Source organism: Poeciliopsis prolifica, unplaced genomic scaffold, assembly GCF_027474105.1.
Source record: "Poeciliopsis prolifica strain line A6 unplaced genomic scaffold, Auburn_PproV2 SCAFFOLD004, whole genome shotgun sequence".
Lineage (NCBI taxonomy): Eukaryota > Metazoa > Chordata > Actinopteri > Cyprinodontiformes > Poeciliidae > Poeciliopsis > Poeciliopsis prolifica.
Genome location: NW_026562379.1, coordinates 11,949,766 through 11,967,700, shown reverse-complemented (window position 1 = coordinate 11,967,700; position 17,935 = coordinate 11,949,766). Strand labels below are relative to the sequence as shown.

At 38.5% G+C, this 17,935-nt stretch overlaps 1 protein-coding gene across 3 annotated transcripts; it reads left to right on the top strand.

The window, feature by feature from the left end:
* The first annotated feature begins 1,945 nt into the window (after positions 1–1,945).
* pxylp1 (2-phosphoxylose phosphatase 1) lies at positions 1,946–17,671 on the top strand. Of its 3 annotated transcripts, none has more exons than XM_055028879.1 (6): positions 1,946–2,056; positions 3,726–3,860; positions 8,653–8,841; positions 9,929–10,055; positions 15,158–15,297; positions 15,907–17,671. In XM_055028879.1, the coding sequence occupies exons 2-6, from the start codon at positions 3,779–3,781 to the stop codon at positions 16,935–16,937; spliced, it is 1,569 nt and encodes a 522-aa protein (XP_054884854.1). In that variant the 5' UTR covers positions 1,946–2,056; positions 3,726–3,778; the 3' UTR covers positions 16,938–17,671. The 3 variants fall into 3 exon arrangements, with proteins under 3 accessions (XP_054884854.1, XP_054884853.1, XP_054884855.1); XM_055028878.1 differs by having other exon boundaries at positions 1,952–2,056; positions 3,704–3,860; XM_055028880.1 differs by lacking the exons at positions 1,946–2,056; positions 3,726–3,860 and adding an exon at positions 6,948–7,096.
* Positions 17,672–17,935: the final 264 nt, after the last annotated feature.

The following is a 17,935-nucleotide window of genomic DNA, read 5'->3' as shown; positions in this document are numbered from 1 at the left end:
CTTAACAATTTTTTAACATTCTATCCAGTGTGAATTTTATTTCTAAATTAACATTGACTTCAATGGCTAAAGATCAAAGGACATTTGATCAACATTATATTGCCCAAAGTATTCACTTTGGAAATTTCATCTCATTCATAATCTACATGGTTTAATGTGATACTGAACCCATCCTCTGCAGCTATAAAAGCTTTATGTTTTAGAGTGCGTTTGACCATTTCATAAATGCCTAAATGAGCTGAAGCATTAATAGTTACTTTCATGTGTATTTAAGGGCCTAAAAAAGAGCTCTACACTGTAATCCTCTCTGCTGCGAACTTTAATCTTGACAAAATACGGTATGGCGAATGTTATTTCCCTGGCAGCTGCCAAACTAGCTTCTTTGTTGGACTGCCAAACAGCGAGAGATTATTATTCAATCCAATAAACACTGCTCCACTCATATGGTGGAAATGTGCTTTATCCCACCACGACTGATCTCAGCCTGTGGTGTTAATGTGACCTTCCTCTTCAAGGTTAAGTTGCTTTTATACCCAACATTTTCTTTTTTGCGTTGGTTACATTATACTAGTGTCATGCCAGAATTTACTGAGCTCCTTAGATCACTCCATCCTTTAACAAATGCTGCAAGAGCAGTCTGCATCCCGAGGCGTCAGAGATTGCATCGTCTGAATTCAATGATTTGGATGGCAGAGCAAATTCTTCCGGCAATATAGGATATTAGTTGGATGGACATCGCCGCCAGCTTACCAAGGTTGAAGCCCTCCACACAGAAAAACAATATTCAGAGATACAAAACAGCTGGGGGGGGAATAGTCATCAACTGTCGAAAAACATCCATGTTAGGTAATTTGTATGTGTTGAGTCTGTACTGTCTATTTATATCAACTGACCACAGGAGAAAGGCACCAGCCCAATTCCCCCTGTGACACTGATCAAGGTTTAGATCAGTATAAAAAAAGTGGATGCCTGCTTTCCTAGCATTCTATATTAAGGAAAATCAACTATTTAGCTGATTAAAAAAATATATTAAAATAATCTAAAATGTTTGAATATTTCCATTGTTTAATTTAGTAAATCAAAGTGTCTGAGGCATTAATACTAAAAAGACAACACATGCATTGCTGTAGATAGTCCAGCAGATGGGGCAGTTAGGTCGGGCTTTTGCCTTGGCCAAGAATCCGCAAACCATATAAAAAGAGCTCGTTCTCTCTGTTGTCAAGTTAGATAAAGGAAGCTACAGCCTTTCTGGTGAACCAAAAAATTTGTTTCAAAATAACCGCTAAGAGTCTTAGTTTTCGGTTCCATTCATTCACAACTGTGCTGCATCCTCTACTGCTAAGATGATCGCCACACATAATTTTACTTGCACACTGTTTATATTTTTTATATTAAAACCATAATTACAAAGTTTAGGTGAATGTCAAGACCCCATCTCATTTTATTTTTACATAATGAAAGGGATCAGGAGTTAACACATATAATTCATATCCTATGATCTTATTTTTTTCTTCATGTACCCTGCTGTGGTTTACTCCTCAGAGACACTTGCTCAACATTAAAATATATGACAATTATGAATCAAAAACACTTTATAATGAGTTTCTGGACAGAAGCAGTTTCTCTCTTTTCAGCTCCCAAAGCTTTTTTAACCATTAAAAATTAGAATTGCAGACACAGTCATCATTCAAGGGCCCTGCTTCATTTAGTTTTATAATGGAAATAATCTAAAATCCTTGTTTTCAGAGCACTAGAAAAGAACCTCAAATGTGACTGAAGAAATTTCAGGCAGATTTATTTATTTATTTTGTTAATTTGTTTTAATGATCACTTCCGACTAAGAGTGGACTCTTAGCTGTTCATTCTTGAACATCAAAGCAAGAAGCCTCTTCTTTTATTTTGAAAGGACGCCCCCGGAAGTGTCATTTTGCACTTTGATGCCGCTGTCCGCTCTCTGCAGGCAGTCAGGTGTAACAGAGAAACTAGAGCGCTGGATTTGAGTAGCAGTCGTGCTTGACCGAGTAACTACGTGTGGATCCGTTACTGCAATCTGCAGGTAAAGAGACCCGTTATTGATGTCAGTTTGTGTTTTCGAGCTTTATTATCTTCTGGTGTTTTGACCATGTTCTGCTGCAGTGTGCACGGTTGTTGATGTGGCATTTTTTTTTTTTTTTTGTAATTGGCTCTGTTCCTCCATAACACAAAGCCTTTTGTCGGCGCAGAGTTTCTCCTTATATTAGGTGGAAGCAACAAGTATCGATGAGCAAAGTTGGCGGAAATGTTCATGTGCGACAAAATAATTCAGGTAATTAAAAGTCCGACGCTCGACTGCGCCAGCGCGGTATGCGGGGTAAAATCTGACGGTACAGATGAGAATGATAATAAACATAAAAGCTTCATCAGAATGGATTTTGAGTTCATTCCGTCAATGTAGATTCACCATGAAAGGAAGCCTGTGACTTCTGTTGTTGCGTCTCGGTATGATAATGTCCTCAGCGGAGGGTGACGTTCATTAGTGCAGCGAAGTATAGTGAACGTCAGCTAGCTAACTGCTAGCTAACTAGTTAACCAGCTGACTGTTCTCAGGAGAGCTTATCGACTCGGTTAACCGTATCGAGTTTCAGTGTTTCTTTAAGTGAAGGAACGACTCAGTCTGAAGGACGGTTTGAGTTCCCTAGAGAGGGAGAACGTTCCTACATTATCCGCATATACCTGTGTGAAAGCTACTGATGTATTTTCCTGTGTCTATGTATAAAAAAAATTCCCTGACTTTCTTTCCTCAAAAATGGCAGTTTTTTTTTCTCTTGCTCATGCGCAGACCGTTCCTTACATTTCATTATAAATTCGTAATATTCATTTGACTGTGCTCTGGTGGTTGTTATCGTGCATGATTCATACTGGTAATTTAACAGTCTCTCGTTAATTAACGAGTTTATTAAGTCATACAGAAGAAACGTAAAACAAATGAACTTTTATTTCTGCTCTTCGTCGTTGATGTCTTGATGATGTGGACGAGTGTGTTCGGAGAACCAATCAGGAAGGTCATATTTATGGTTTTGGTGCTGCAGCTTCACTGCTGAGTGCTGGGCACATTTCTACACCACCTAATGGTAGGCTTTAAGGTCTAGGCCTCTCATTGGCTTTTTCGTTTTGTTAGTTCAATTCATACTTGTTTCTAATTTTGGTCCTTTTTTTCAGAAGTTTCTAAATGGTTTAAATGAGAAGAAATGGTTTAAATCACACACACACATATATACACATTTATTTTTATATGTATTTTATGTAGCCTTAATTGTAGTAGTTTGGAAATGCAACCCATTGTTTGGACTGTGCAACACATTTTAGTTGGGGTAAATAAATCTGTTAATCTGATATAAAATGATGAACAATTATTTGGATTGCTTATGTAAGTGGTTGATATTTAGCATGAGTGAGAGTTTTCCGCTTTATGAAGTCATTTTTAATCACTTACAAACAGTGATTTTTATTCATCTTTATGTTTTACTCTATGTTCTCAGAGCATGTTTTTCTGTTTTAGGATTGTAATTTAGGAGTGTGAGTATTAACATGATCACTGGTTTCAGTGGTAAGAAAGTCTGTAAGGAAGTGAAAAAGTCAGGGTTTACTCTTAGATTCCAGTCATTTTGTTGCACATATTTATCACATGTGCATCAAAACAACAACTGCTGTAAATCAAATGTAGTTTTATGTTTGTGTGTTTATAGGGATGAAACGTAGTCTGGATGGCTGATGGACAGAAACGCCGACCGCTTCCAAGATGCTGGCTCGTAACCGCTTCCTCTTCCTGGTGGTGGTGGGCGGGGCGGTGCTGGCCGTCCTCAGTTTCAGCCTCCAGTTCTGTAAGTCCACCCGTGTGCGTTTATATAAATATACATTTTCTGTTACTCAGGAGCCGTGGTCAGATACCCGTTTTTTAATTGCGGTGTGGAATAATCATTCATGTATATCCTCTCATTGCTGTTTTATTTTAGACATTCCATTCATGCAAAAACAAAGCAGAATTCCCTGTAGAATTCCTATAAATACCCAGCACCAGCAGTGGGCTTCTCTGGACGCTTTGTTTCCCTCCCACCATCTCCGTTATTTGCACATTGAGGTGCACAAAATTGTGTCTTTGAATTGAAGGTGCATGAATGTAGAGCTGACTGAATGCTGGGAAACCTCCAACACTAAGGAAAAGTAGATGAACTGCTTTGCACTGGTGGAAATGTGCAAGTCTAAGAAAAGTAGTGGTTGATGGAGAGAAAGTTTAGAGATCACGATTGTTACTTGGATTCATTATGTGTTGAAATTCACCCTTTTTGTTCTTCTTATACACTTCAGAGTTCAGCAAAGTTTTAAAGTAAATGCGCGGTTTTCCCAGGGCAGATGTGCTATTAGTCACATGCTACTTATGTTTATTTGAAGTACTAAAATGGAATCTATGACTCAGAGCTGCTGTCTTAGACTTCAAAATGTGAGTTTGAGTTATTCAGCTGTTGCAACCTCAGTTTTCTTTTCAGCTTCTTTTGCAAAACAACTAGAATACTGAATTTCTTTAAACCTACCTTTTTAGAGTTGATTTTGAACCTTAATAAATGAAACATTGACCAACATAACTGCTGTGTAACATTGACACTTTACAAAATGTAAAATGTTTAGTGGTTTTCTCTATTATTGACTGTGTGATGTCCTTTATGATTTAGTATTTTTTTGTGTTTTTATGATGCAAAGCACTTTGAACGACCTTGAAATGTGCTATACAAATCAACTTGAAACATGAGTATTTCAATGAAAATCTTCTTATTGAATTGTTTTGCTGGGCTGTATAAGTTAACCTTATACTTTTCAACATGTTCAACTAGGATTCTGTTCCACCAATTCAGATCCAGCATCATAACTGAAGAAACAAAACAAACAACATGAACGTGGAGAAAAGCATGCAAATCATTATTCAAATCCTCATGCAACTGAAAATGCATGTTATATGAAGTGTTTTCACCACTCCATTTTATTCCTATGAAGGTTCCCAGTGCAATATGACAGTTTAAACACACAAATGAAGCTAATGTGCAGAGATAATTTGCACATTATCTCTGCAAATAGATTCTTTAACATAGAATAAGTGTAATTTATAAATGCTGTTTTGGTATTCTTGACAAATCTTTGCCAACATTTACAACGTCTGATTGATGTTTATAAACACCAGCTGCTCATAAAATTATATCATAGTGCCTATAAAAGGGTCCCAAATGGCATTTATACATTTCACTTTTTACTGCAGCCTCCTGCAGTGCATTGGGCTTATGCTCGTTATGCCTGTTGCGTATTTCATTTCAGTGGTTTTGCAGGGGAGAAAATAGTTGCCATAATTTATTTATAAATGAGGAAGAATTGAACCATTATCCAGGAGTAGCCCCGGAGAGAAACAGGGGATTTTCTCTTCATGTTTAATAAATGGCTGTCGTGTCGTCAGTCTGTCTCGTTCTTCATTGCTCTTTCCTCTCTGACTCGCTGCACTTAAGTCTGATCACCTGTTTATTGCTTATTGATGGTCTTTACTATGAAAAGATTGTCCACCTGCCTCCAGGGGACAAATATGATGAAAGGACATGGACATCTCAGAGAGGAGTGGTGGAGCACAGGGTGGTTAAAGTGACTAAAAGACAACAAGATAAACACAAAGAAGTGAATCTGTAAAAGAGAAGGGAATCAGAGCCGTTTTCTGCAGAAGAGTTGGTAGCTTGATGGGCAGGAATAAAGGATAAGCTCCATGTTTCACATTGAGCAATTCATGTGAAATTGATAGTGTTTGATTGTTCTTTTTTTTTAATAAATGCTGTAAGAAACATTTGTACACCCCAGCACCCTCAAGTTAGCATCTAATTTGAATCTTCATTTCAGCAAATAAACCAAAGACGTATTTCACAAATTTCAAAGCAATTTGAACTAAATTTGTTCTCTCCTGTTTCAAAATCTCAAATGTAGACGCTGATGAAACTTGAAATACATGATTCGAAATTAAGTGTTGATTCTTTATACCTTAATTTTGTAAGACCTTGACTGCAGTTTTGACTAAAATTTTTGGGAATGACAGATACATTTTGTCTTTCACAAACTGTCCCGCTTCATTTACTTTACTGTGATAATTTGCAATGATTTTATAATGAGGGATAATATAAAAAAATATATATTACCAAAAAATGATTAATTATACTTTTTTTGTAATTTATAACCAAGAAATTGGTTATAAATTGGTGCAATGAAAAGAAAAGAGCAGAATAGTTACTTCAAAGATCAATAATGCTTGGCTCCTAGTTATCTCTTAGGAAACACAAGCTTATGTCAGCCTTTTACTTCAAACGACTTTACAGTCACTAATGTTGGTATCATTTATTGAATCAACATTAGCTTCAGGGAGGAGTTCAGGGCAGGCCAGCACATGGCAGAATCTAGATGGATCTGGATGAACCAACTTTACAGTTGGTTGGATAAACCAACTTCTGGATCAGATCATTTATCAAAGTGCTTTCCTACCCTCTAATTATAGCTGTGGTGTAGTTAGAAAGCAAGTAGTTTTCTGTTGGTGTTTTTTTTTTTCCATGCCAGATCCTATTCAAAGGTAGGATCTAAGCTTTTCACCATGTTTAGTGTTAAAGTATTCAAATGTTAATGACCAGCCCTCCCTCATCACCCAAATTTTGTTTTTCCTTTGAATACAACCTTCTAATTAAGCCCCCTTTTATTTCTAATGTGATGAAAGAGACGTTCTAAATAGTGCAGCCAAACTTTGTGTAGACCCATGAATGTGTGTGTACTCCAGCTCCCTCTGTGCAGCTTTCCTGTGCTCGCATTCGAACTGAGGATGAGGTCACAAAAGCCCCATTGTGTATGGGACTGTGGCAGAGCTGGACTGGAGAACTTTGGTCAGTCTGCGGAGGCCTGTGTTTGGACGGTGGCTTAGGAGGTGGCTGCATATGGGGAACAGGTTATGGTAGTGAATGAGCTCCAGTGTGTGTGTGTCTGCAGCAGTCAGCTATCAGCATGGTCTCCAGTGTTACCGGGCACTTTGTGTTCTTCTTTTACATCATTTCTGGTGAGTTTATACAAATGTGCTTAATGAACAGTTTTTCTTTCTTTTTTTTTATTGTTTGCTGACTTTTACAGCTATATTGTTGTAATTCTTAAGATGTAGCTCCAGATCCAGGGTTTTGGTAAACTTCTGTGCCTAGCTGACCATTTTCCGTTGGGTGTAATTTATTCGCCCTGGCAGACCACAATAACTTGATTTAGGTAGCCAGTGAGGAACTGATGCTCATACAAGTATGTACCAGTGTATCAGCTACTTTTAAGATTGAAGTGTTAATGTTACTTTATACTATAGGCTTTGTCAGCTGTTACAGTTTTATTTTAAAACTAGCTAAAGAAGGCAGCATGAATCTCTGTGTGCTTATCTTTATCAAACCACTATTTTTCGTTTGCTCTACAAAAAGAAAGCATTATGTGCTTTATTCTTTACTACTTCTGCTGTTGGATATATTGCTGTAAACACATATTTTAATCTCAATTTGGATACATAAAATAAGGAGAGAGCAAGTTTTAGGTTAGCAGTCACTCTGTAACATAGATGCACCAATCAGACCCACCTTTGGAAAGGTGGAAGGATGCTCTTTGAATCCACAACTCAGACATAAATGCTTATTAATTCCAGGCGCAATTACTGTAGTCGGTTAACTATGCCTGTCACAATAGACAGTAAATCAATTAATCGCACAATAAATTACAAGAAACTTTAAAGTTTGTCTCTTTTCTGTCTATCAAAACTGATAGAAAAGTTTTTCCAAAGCACCAAAGTCTGGTGCTTTGGTGTCAACTATCAGTTTTTTGAAAGACAATTTTGTATGTATGTCTGGTTGTATGTATATTTTTCACTCTTTTGGCACAGTGGGCAAGCAGATACACCACTGACCATACCTGGTTAGAAATCAGGGCAAGAGAGAAATTATTGTTGGCACAAAATCCTTGTGGATTTTAAGCTTGTGAGAAGACAGACAATTTCTGACAGCATACAGAGTGTTCTTATTCTTTCAGAGTCTGATTTGGGCCTGAATGTTGCGATGATCAGAACTACATAATCTATTTAGGTCACCATCAAAGCAGGAATGTGTCTGTTCTTTTTCTAGCTGGAAGCAACATTGAATGAAACTTAGGCATTCAATGTTTTGTATAATTTACTTTGAAACCTGACTGTCTACTCTAAAGTGTGTGTGATGTGAGATTTAGACCTCCGGCTCTCCGAAAGGGGACATTGGGGCTGTGCTACTTTTTCTTGGATCTTTGGAAAAGCTGGTTTAAGTTCCCACAGCAGCTCTGTCCTTGTTACACCATGGTAACAGTGAGGTCTTAAGCGGGACACAACTGTTGTCATGGACGTGAAATGTGGTGGAACTGTGGCAAAGTCGTGTTTGTCTGCTACTCTATCCATTAAAAAAAAAAAATAAATCTTGCTACTCTGCTCTATTCTCCCCTCTATTTCTTTCTCCCTTCACCTGAAAATATCTGTACGGACTACCAAATTTAGCCTCAGGCTTTTTACCACAGATTCCTTCCTCTCTAACGTTGTTACTTCTCCCTCTCTCACCTTCCTCGCAGTGAACCTGATTCCCGTCTCTCCCATGCTGGATGAGCAAACAATCCAGGCTGCAGATGGAGGTTTCAGAGGTCTTCAGGCAAAAAGCAGAAAGCGAGTCTTTCCTGTGCATCACAACCAGGAGCCTGATCCTTTTTTTGAGGCCTACAGCTACTGCAACACCCCAAACCGCACCGAACAAGCCTGGGAAGGTAAATGCATAAACAAAAAGTAACTATAGGATTTATGAAAGACCACCGAATGCCGGGAAATGCAGGCTCCTTTTTATATTCAGTTTTGAGACCAGCTAGTTTTTAAAGCCAGAATTATAAATAGATCATGTGGAAAATTTATATAATTCAGTCACAGCATACTTTTAGTGTGTCAGAACTCCAGGGATGTGTTAAATTTGGTAAAGTCAATTCCTTGTAATTGCATCATCCGTATTTTTACATTGTGGAGCCGTTTTTGTGTAGGTTGGGGTCAGTGGAAAAGATCCTGCATTGCTGGAGAAAAGATACATAAGCACTACAAAATGCATTGTTTTTCACTAAATGTTGCTTTTGTTTACACAATCTCCTTTTTAACTTTTTTTTTTTAATATATCTTCTCCAACTCTTGTAAACTCAGACACACACAGGACCAACTCTGAATATACGTCAGGATGCTACTTCGGTATTGATCAGATGCATGATTATGTGTACAAGATATTTCTAATGAGGCCATTGTTGTAAAATTCATACCAGATGTGGGCAGCAACCCGAGTAATTCATACATTCGATGAAATCAAATCATATCACTTCACATATGTCGTTGCAAGGGAAATAATGAAATGAAACGGGGAATAAGTATTGAACACACTCAAAGAGATCTCTCTCTCTCTCTCTCTCTCTCTCTCTCTTTTTCCTCACAGTGAACCTGATTCCCACCTCTCTTGACTTGGTCATTTTAGCAATTTTAACCTTCTTTCTCTGAATTTAGAGTTTCCTTCGCCTTGTTTTTATTCTCTATTGTCATTGTCTGAAATTTCCATTTATCATATCTTCAGATTTCTGGCATATTTCTCCATTCATCCATTTTCTGTTAACAAAGGAGTCTTTGTTTGAGTAAAAACAATCATACCGCTCTTTTCAGTATTTTAGTTGTGATACATTTTTTTATAGGGCATCCTTTATTTTATATATTCGGCCTTTTGGTCCTATCAGCAAAGTCAAGCGTAAAATAAAATAAAATTTCTCTCGAGATTAAAGATTGGAAAGTAAATGATAGCAGAAAAAAAGTCAATTTGTGTTGCCACAGGTCACAGCCCTGCGGACTACAAGCTGCTATCTGTTCATGTGATGATTCGCCATGGAGACCGCTACCCTCTCTACGCCATCCCAAAGACCAGACGTCCCAGCATTGACTGCACCCTGTCTGCCATTAGGTACACAATAACAGTGAATACAATCACAATTTGTATAGGATGTCTCAGTGAATATACAGTACGGCTTTGCACGAGTGTTCACATCCCTTGAACTATTTTGCATATTGTGATATTACAACGATGCATTTGAAAGACGACACCTGCACACGTTTTGCACATCTAGACACTGAAGCTACTTCTTTGCAAAGCAGCCCAAGCTAAGTCCTGTTCAAATGGAAAATTTTATGACTCGTCACTTCCTAAGTAGTTTGCATCCTTTTTACCAGCGAAAGTATAAATAAAATTTATAGAACACCTTTGTGATGCCAGTAAAGCTCAAAAAGACCCTTATTGGTAGACACGAGTGTCACAGAGAGTGAAGCCAAGTTGGACCCAAACAAATGTTTTTATTTACTTTAGGTGAGTAAAATTAACTCTTAGGCACAGTGTTTCTTCTAAGTTTACTTTTTATGTGAAAGTAGCAGAGCATGAGACACAAACATATGTCAGAGCTTTTAATATTCGCCCATAAAAACTGTCGAAAAGCTGCATGGGGGAAGTACAGGATGCAACCCAGTTTTACGACTGAGAAGTATCTCATAAGTTGTCCTAAGACCAGCCGCAAATGATTAAAGAACAATCTGCTGGAGATTATAGAAAGGTTACACACTTTTGCAAATTCCTTTTTCCCTGGGGTGAGAAAAAACTAAACTAACCTTTATAGGAAGAACAAACTGGTTACTACTTATGTAAAAATAAGAAAACATCATTATTCTAACACTCCAGCTGAATTTAGTTGAAATCATAATCTGAATGAGGTGCATTAACTGGATTTCTGCTCACAACACTGTTACCAGTTGGTTGGCTTCTCAGCCGTAATGCATGTGTCATCAGCAACGGGTGTGGTATGGCACATCTGCGCTTTTGTACAGCTGGAAAGACACAAACAAATGCTAACAAACACGTCTTTCATCATTGTGTAGCCATTGATGCACACTTTCTGCCTCCCAGAGAGGTAGTGTGGGAGGAAGCAGCCAAAGTGCTAAAAAAAAATCCCTTATCTCTTTCCACTCACTGAACTCTACTCTCATTTTGTATCTGCAGAGCTTTGTGTCTGCTCACACTCACTCCGCTGGTTCAAGAGGGTCAGATAAGATTTCATAATAATGAGCAGTTATTAAAAGCCGGCTCTGCTTTCTATTTGAGCTTAGGACATCTGAAATCGGCTAGTTTTTCAGAATTTATTTCCTTCAAATAAAGCAAACTGAGTAGGCACATTATAGTTTAAAAATAAATAAATAAGCAAAGGAAACTAATCCAGAAAATCGGCCCATATGGTCACCAGATTTTCTGAGACAAATCCTCTTGACGCCGTGCACCTGAGCTCAGATTTAGCTAGCGACTTAATTTTGCACAGAGCAGCACATCTGGACAAATCACAAGGAGACTTTTATCTGTAAATCCACAGGCTAGAACGCTACAACATGCATTCACTTGATCTAACTTTCTGCTGTTCCATCTTGACATTGAGAAGGTCGATTAAAGAATTAAAAAGCTGTTTTTTGTATGTCAGTTGATTCAGCTTTTCTGCAGCTGAGAGCATTGTTGAAAACGGACAGGCAGTGAACTCTTTTTATCTGCTGTCTAATAGCACAGGAGACCGGATGTCTGACAGAACCAGTTCCAGCCAGCGAAAATCAAAAGCACTGAACTCTACTCTCATAGTTCTGTGACCTCGCATCAGAGTTCTGCAAGAAATGCATCCTAGAATCTAAAATGCCACAAGAGCTCTTAAATTCCATCAAACGGCATCCAGACCAAAAAGCTCTAAGAGCAGAACTTAGGCTGTTTCTCAAGTGTGTGACAAGTTAAAAAATTGAGAGCTATTGCTGTATGCTGTACTGTAATTGCCAGTATTTCCCCAATTAAAGATGAAAAAATATGGATTTTCCTGATATAAAAATATCAGATTTTGCAAAATTAGATTAAATGTAAATTCTACTCCAGTTCTGACCAGCATTGTTGCTGTGGTGGACACTTCCATATACACTCACGCTTGTGAAGTATGGAGTGGTTGTGTAAAACAGACGCAATGTGTAGAAGCATTTCATCAGTTTCGTTCTTGTGAAGGTTATAATTAATGACATGGTGCCCTCAGAAAGACAAAGTGTTATTCTGATTACACCATATGTCACTCAACTTAATCCACAGTTTTTACAACATCATCTTTGGCCATGAATTGTTAATTCAAACAAATGTTTTACAAGGTGTGGACAGAATACGAGTCAAATACGAGTTACCATTCTTTTGGCTCATACGCTAAGAAAGCTGAATCACTACTGGAACTAATTATCATCTATAAGACTACATCAAACAATCTGCAAATATAAAATTCAAAAACCATGGTAAGCCACTAGGTCTTCTTATATGAAGAACTTTATACTCACAAACAATGTTTCTGATCTTGTCATGGTTCTGGCTCCAGACTTTACTAGAGACATCTGCTGTAGCTGTGGAGCAACATGTGTTGCATTTCCATCTCTCAGCTTTAGGTAGTGACTTTTCTTAAAGCCATGTTTCCATTTTTTTCAGAATCGTTTGACAAAAAGTGTTTCTCGTAGTCGTGCTGTTTTTAGTGGGATAGAAGGGCTCATGTTGTTGAATCTCACTAACTGTTTCTGCATTTTTCTGCTTCGGAAAAACAACAGAATGGTCACATTTGTCATCTATTACCGTACACACTTTTGGTATTTTTAGGCTTTCTAGTAATGTATTTCCCTTTTGTTAATGACTCTGTGACTTATGATGTCTTGTTTCTGTGGGTTGCACTTAAATTAATCAGAAGACTGAAGTCTTGAGAGGGTGGAAGTCTTCCACCTTCCATACATTCTCCAAATCCCTCATAGCTGTTAGCTCTAAGCTTCACCACAAGCAGATGTTGAGAGGCAGAGATGTGCAAGGGTGAAATTTCTGCTTCACCACAATGAAGCCAACTAATTCCAATAGTAGTAGTGGGTATGACTAGAACTGATGTTGTAGGTAGTTCCTTCTGTTTTCTTTGACCAAACTGTGATCAGAAGCACACAAGCTTGCATATGCTCTCAGAGAGATCGTCACAGGGAGCAGGAGATGTGTGTGTGTGTGTGTGTGTGTGTGTGTGTGTGTGTGTGTGTGTGTGTGTGTGTGTGTGTGTGTGTGTGTGTGTGTGTGTGTGTGTGTGTGTGTGTGTGTGTGTGTGTGTGTGTGTGTATGTGTGGCTGTACATTTTGTGTTTGAATGCTCTGGCACCAGCCTGCCGACCCACTGTCTCCATCTGCGGTTAACTGAGCTCTTTCCATCTGCAGGGAGCATCTCCTCTCTTTCCTTCCCTTCTTTCCCATCAGTTTCTGAATGTTTTTGTCTTTTTATAAATTCACTACATATGTAATACATTCTATTTAATTCTTCTGCATTTCCAGCACAGCCTCTCTCTGTTAATCCCACCATTCACATTATTGTTTTTTTTTCGTTTTGTTTTTTATCTCTCCACCCGTCCCTTCCTTCCTCTTCACTAATTTATTCCCATCCTATCCAGTGATAATAATCCCTGCTTAATGTAATTGGGCTCTCTAATCTTCAGCTGGCAACAATGAACCTAATAGAGGCTTTTTGTCCACTGTGGCGTCTCTATTCTCGGACATCCAGTCTCCCGGTGCAGCCAATTAAATCTGAATTGTTCGGTTCTCCTCAAACCAGTCGGATCTGCTGCTGACAGGGCAGAAAATCGCTTCTTTCAGCACATCCACACTCAGCCCACACTCAGTGTGTTTATGATAGTGCTAATGAATAAGAGTATGATGATGCAAACAGTGTAGAATGGTGACGTGAAGATTGACATGACCTGGCGGCACAAAAAGGCATTCATTGTCCATTTTTGATGTAGCAGGTGGCTGTAGATGACAGATTAGGCTTTGCTGTGTAAGGTCAGACATGATGGTAGGTTTTATTTGATCTATTTTTATGGCTTGTTCTTGAATCTCTCTGTGATCACTATGGAAACTGTGCGTGCGCACCCACTCTTAATCTGGGTGAGTTGAGCTGCAGCTCCCATAGATTCTACCATATTAATCTATAATCTTCAATCCTCTTTAATCTTCTGGATCATTGACTGCTCTTCTTGCTTTCCTCATTCCTGGATGATGATGTGTGTATCCTGGGATTTGTGTGTGTGTGTTTATTTATTGTCATGTGCCCTGATGTCACAAATTCATTCATCGTTTTATATCTACATGTTTAGTTGTTTTTTTTTTTTTTTTTATCCCACACACATTGAGGTATCCTGTCAAAGTTCACATCCTTGTGTTAAAGAGACACCTGCTGGTAGGTTTAGGAACTGGTCACATTCCCCCACTTACTAATCGTTTTAATGCACTTAGCATTTTTTACTGCATTTATTATTGCAATTAAAATTAAAATATTATTAAAATAATACTTGCTATTTTAGTTTTATTAATTTGCTTACATTTTAACACCAAGACAGCAATCCAAAGTAATACAGACAAAAGGTAACTTGAATAAAATACTGCACCATTTTCAAATCATAACATTTATTAAAGGGGGAAAAAATATATCCAAACCAACTAATCCTTTCTTGGAAAATGGATCCTAAAGCAAATAAATAGTTGAGTTTATTAGCAACAACTAATATTTTATTTTTTAAGACTGGCTGTCTTTTACATCGCTGTAAATGAGATTTGCTCCTCCAAACAATGTGGTCAATCAGAGTCATTAATTCATGAAGGCAATTAATAACTTTTACACAGAGCCAGGTTATTTGGAAATCATCATTCAATTGTTTTTCCTGGTCTACTGATTATCTAAAGTCGCCAATAATTCTTTTTAATATGCTAATTCATATTTAGTTATTTACTCCAAAAAGCATCTTTCAACCTTTGTATGATTTGCCAACCACAAAGAAAAGAGTAATGGGTCAATCTCAGCATACCCACACTTATTTGAATACAACCCAAATGCAGTAAACCATGCAGCAGAACTCCTATATGTGAAATAAAACTCACCATGCATGCGACTGACAATAATCACAGTAATCACGTTTGATGCCATTTTTTTCTTTATCTTCCCAGGCAGCCTTCTCATCCTCTGCTAACCTCCTTCATTAATCACATGGGCCAGGGGACCAGAGGCCACTGGGAGGCACAGCTGGGCTCCATTTCACGTCTCCCTAACCACAGTGTCTGTGAGATGGGAGAACTCACGCAGACAGGTGTTCAAACCAGACAGCTATAAATCTCAGCCCAATGTGTTGGCTTCCTCTATGCTCCTGTTCATAATTAGTAGTGGTGTCCATCAATTAAAAAATTTAATCAGATTAATCAGACTCTAGCACTGATTAATCACTATACTTAACTTTGTAAGTTTGAAAAATGTTAAAGAATGAGAGTGTTCTCATTTTCCAGCTTGTCATAATTATGAAGGGTTAATAGTAAGTTTGTTTCAAATGTTAAGTTAAAACATTTAACTATGAGTTTCTTGTGCTTCAGTGGAAGGATAATTCACAGTTCCAGTTTGTACGTAGTATCTGTCTTGTGGTGTTTTGTTAAAGTGAGAACAGCAGTTTGTCATCTATTCACTCAGGTCTGCAAGATCATGTAACATACTGCTGTAAACTAGATAGCCCTCTCCAGAAGAGAGGCTTCTTACTCAAAATAGGTAATGCGAGTGATCTGCATTATGTGATATTAATTTTTAAAAACTTTTACATATGTCACGTTAATGGATTAACGTTGACAGCCCTAATAACTGAATAAAAGTATTTGGTTATGCCGTAGAAATCTTTTCTTCTTAAAATCCAAATCTTTGTTGTTCTCAACAGGTGTTGTTCAGCACCTTCGGAATGGGCAGCTCCTCCAACGTGCCTACAAGCACCACAGTCTGCTCCCCTCTGATTGGTCGCCCCGCCAGGTTTGGATAGAGACTACAGGAAAAAGCCGAACCCTCCAAAGCGGAATGGCTTTTCTCTACGGCTTCCTCCCAGATTTCGACTGGACTAAGGTGACTGTGCGTCATCAGTGGAGCACATTGTTTTGTGGCTCGGCATGCGAATGTCCTGCCAGGAGCAAGTTTCTGGAGGAAGAGCAGAGGAGGCAGTATCGCCTCAGAGTGGCTGATTCCAACCTGGAGAGGACTTACATTGACATGGCACGCACTTTAGGTGTTCTCACTCGCCAACTCCGAGCTGCAAACCCTATTGACTCGCTGCTTTGCCACCTGTGTCACGGCCTTTCTTTCCCATGTGTTTCCAGTGGAGATGGTGGTACTGGTGGATGCCTGACTATGGCACAGTTTGCGGTTATTCGGCAACAGCAGCTGGACGATGAAGTAGATCGGAGAAGATTTGGGGCCTATCGTAAATACGCCATCCTGGCCATGTACCCGTACCTCAACAGAACTGCTAACAAGATGGAGCGGGTCGCGAGGGCCAACGAGGAAGGCCGGCAGCCACGTCTGGGTGGGGAGGAGGTCTTCACCCTCTCCTCAGGTCATGATGTCACCATTGCCCCGTTGCTAAGCGCCCTGGGACTGGAGGAGGCCAAGTTTCCTCGCTTTGCAGCAAGAATTGTCTTTGAAATGTGGAAAAGCCCGCCAACACCAGGCCAAGCAAAAAACAAAGCAGGAAAAAGTGAGAAGTCAAAGTCAAATCGGAAAGATGGGGAAGTGTTCATCAGAGTGCTGTACAATGGTGAGGATGTGACATTTCATACTGCTTTCTGTCATCCCAGCCACCGCCACATCAACCAGCCACTCTGCCCTCTAAAAAATTTCCTAACCTTTGTCAGGAAGGATATATTCAGTATTGTCAATGCTACTTCCTACAGGGAGGCATGCTACAAGTTCTCCGGGTGACAGATTGAGAGCAAGGTCGCAGGGTAAGGACGCCCAGCCGTCATGTGGTTGTGATTCCCCAGATTCTTACGTTTAAGAGAAGGTGCTCTTTCATGCCACTCATCATATCTGGCATGTCTCAGAATATGGTCCTTCACATTCCCAACATTTCCACTCACAAGAGACAAAAATACACAATCATTTACTTGAGATATATTTAAGAAGAGATACATTTCTGAACATCCTACAACCTTTGCTGAACCAGCTTTTGTGTCGTTTATGTTTACTGACACCTTCTCTAAAAGATAAATACCTCAAAAACAACTGATCGGCACTTTATTCTGTAACTAAAGGGTTTTGTACATTTTCATGTCCAAATAAAGGCTAGTGAGAAGGGAATGTTGAAAGTACACATACTGGACAGGAATAATAATTACTTGGAAACATTTTGTATGACTAATCTTTTTAAAGAACATTCATCTAAGTAAGGCTAAAGCTAAAGTCACTTTTTGTTTCTGTCACTTATACACATGTTGGTTTGTTGTTTTTATATTTCTGGTTTTGACTGAACATCAATGTGGCTCTTCTTGTTTTTCTTCTAAATAGTAACTGCGGTACATTTTCAGTGTTTTTTCTGTTTTTTTTTTAATCATTGAATGAAATCCCACATTATTTAAACTTTCATTGTTTGTGAATCTAACATTGGTGTATTTTGATCAGACATTTGTCCACATTAAAAATAATGTTTCATTTTCTCTGCGGTCTTGTTCTTGATTAGATTTTAGAGCAAGTTTTTTTTTTTTTCTTGTTTACGATGACTGTCTTACTGCATCAGACCACAACAGCTTGGCTGTTCAAAAGCTTTTGTTTTTTTTACCACCAGAAGATTATGACAGTGTAGATACCTAACAGAAAATGATACTAAATACACATTTTTGAAAAGATTTGGACTTTTTCTTTCTTTTTTTCTCTCTTTCTTCAATTACTTCCTTTTGCATTTTCAAACTCTACTTTGAATT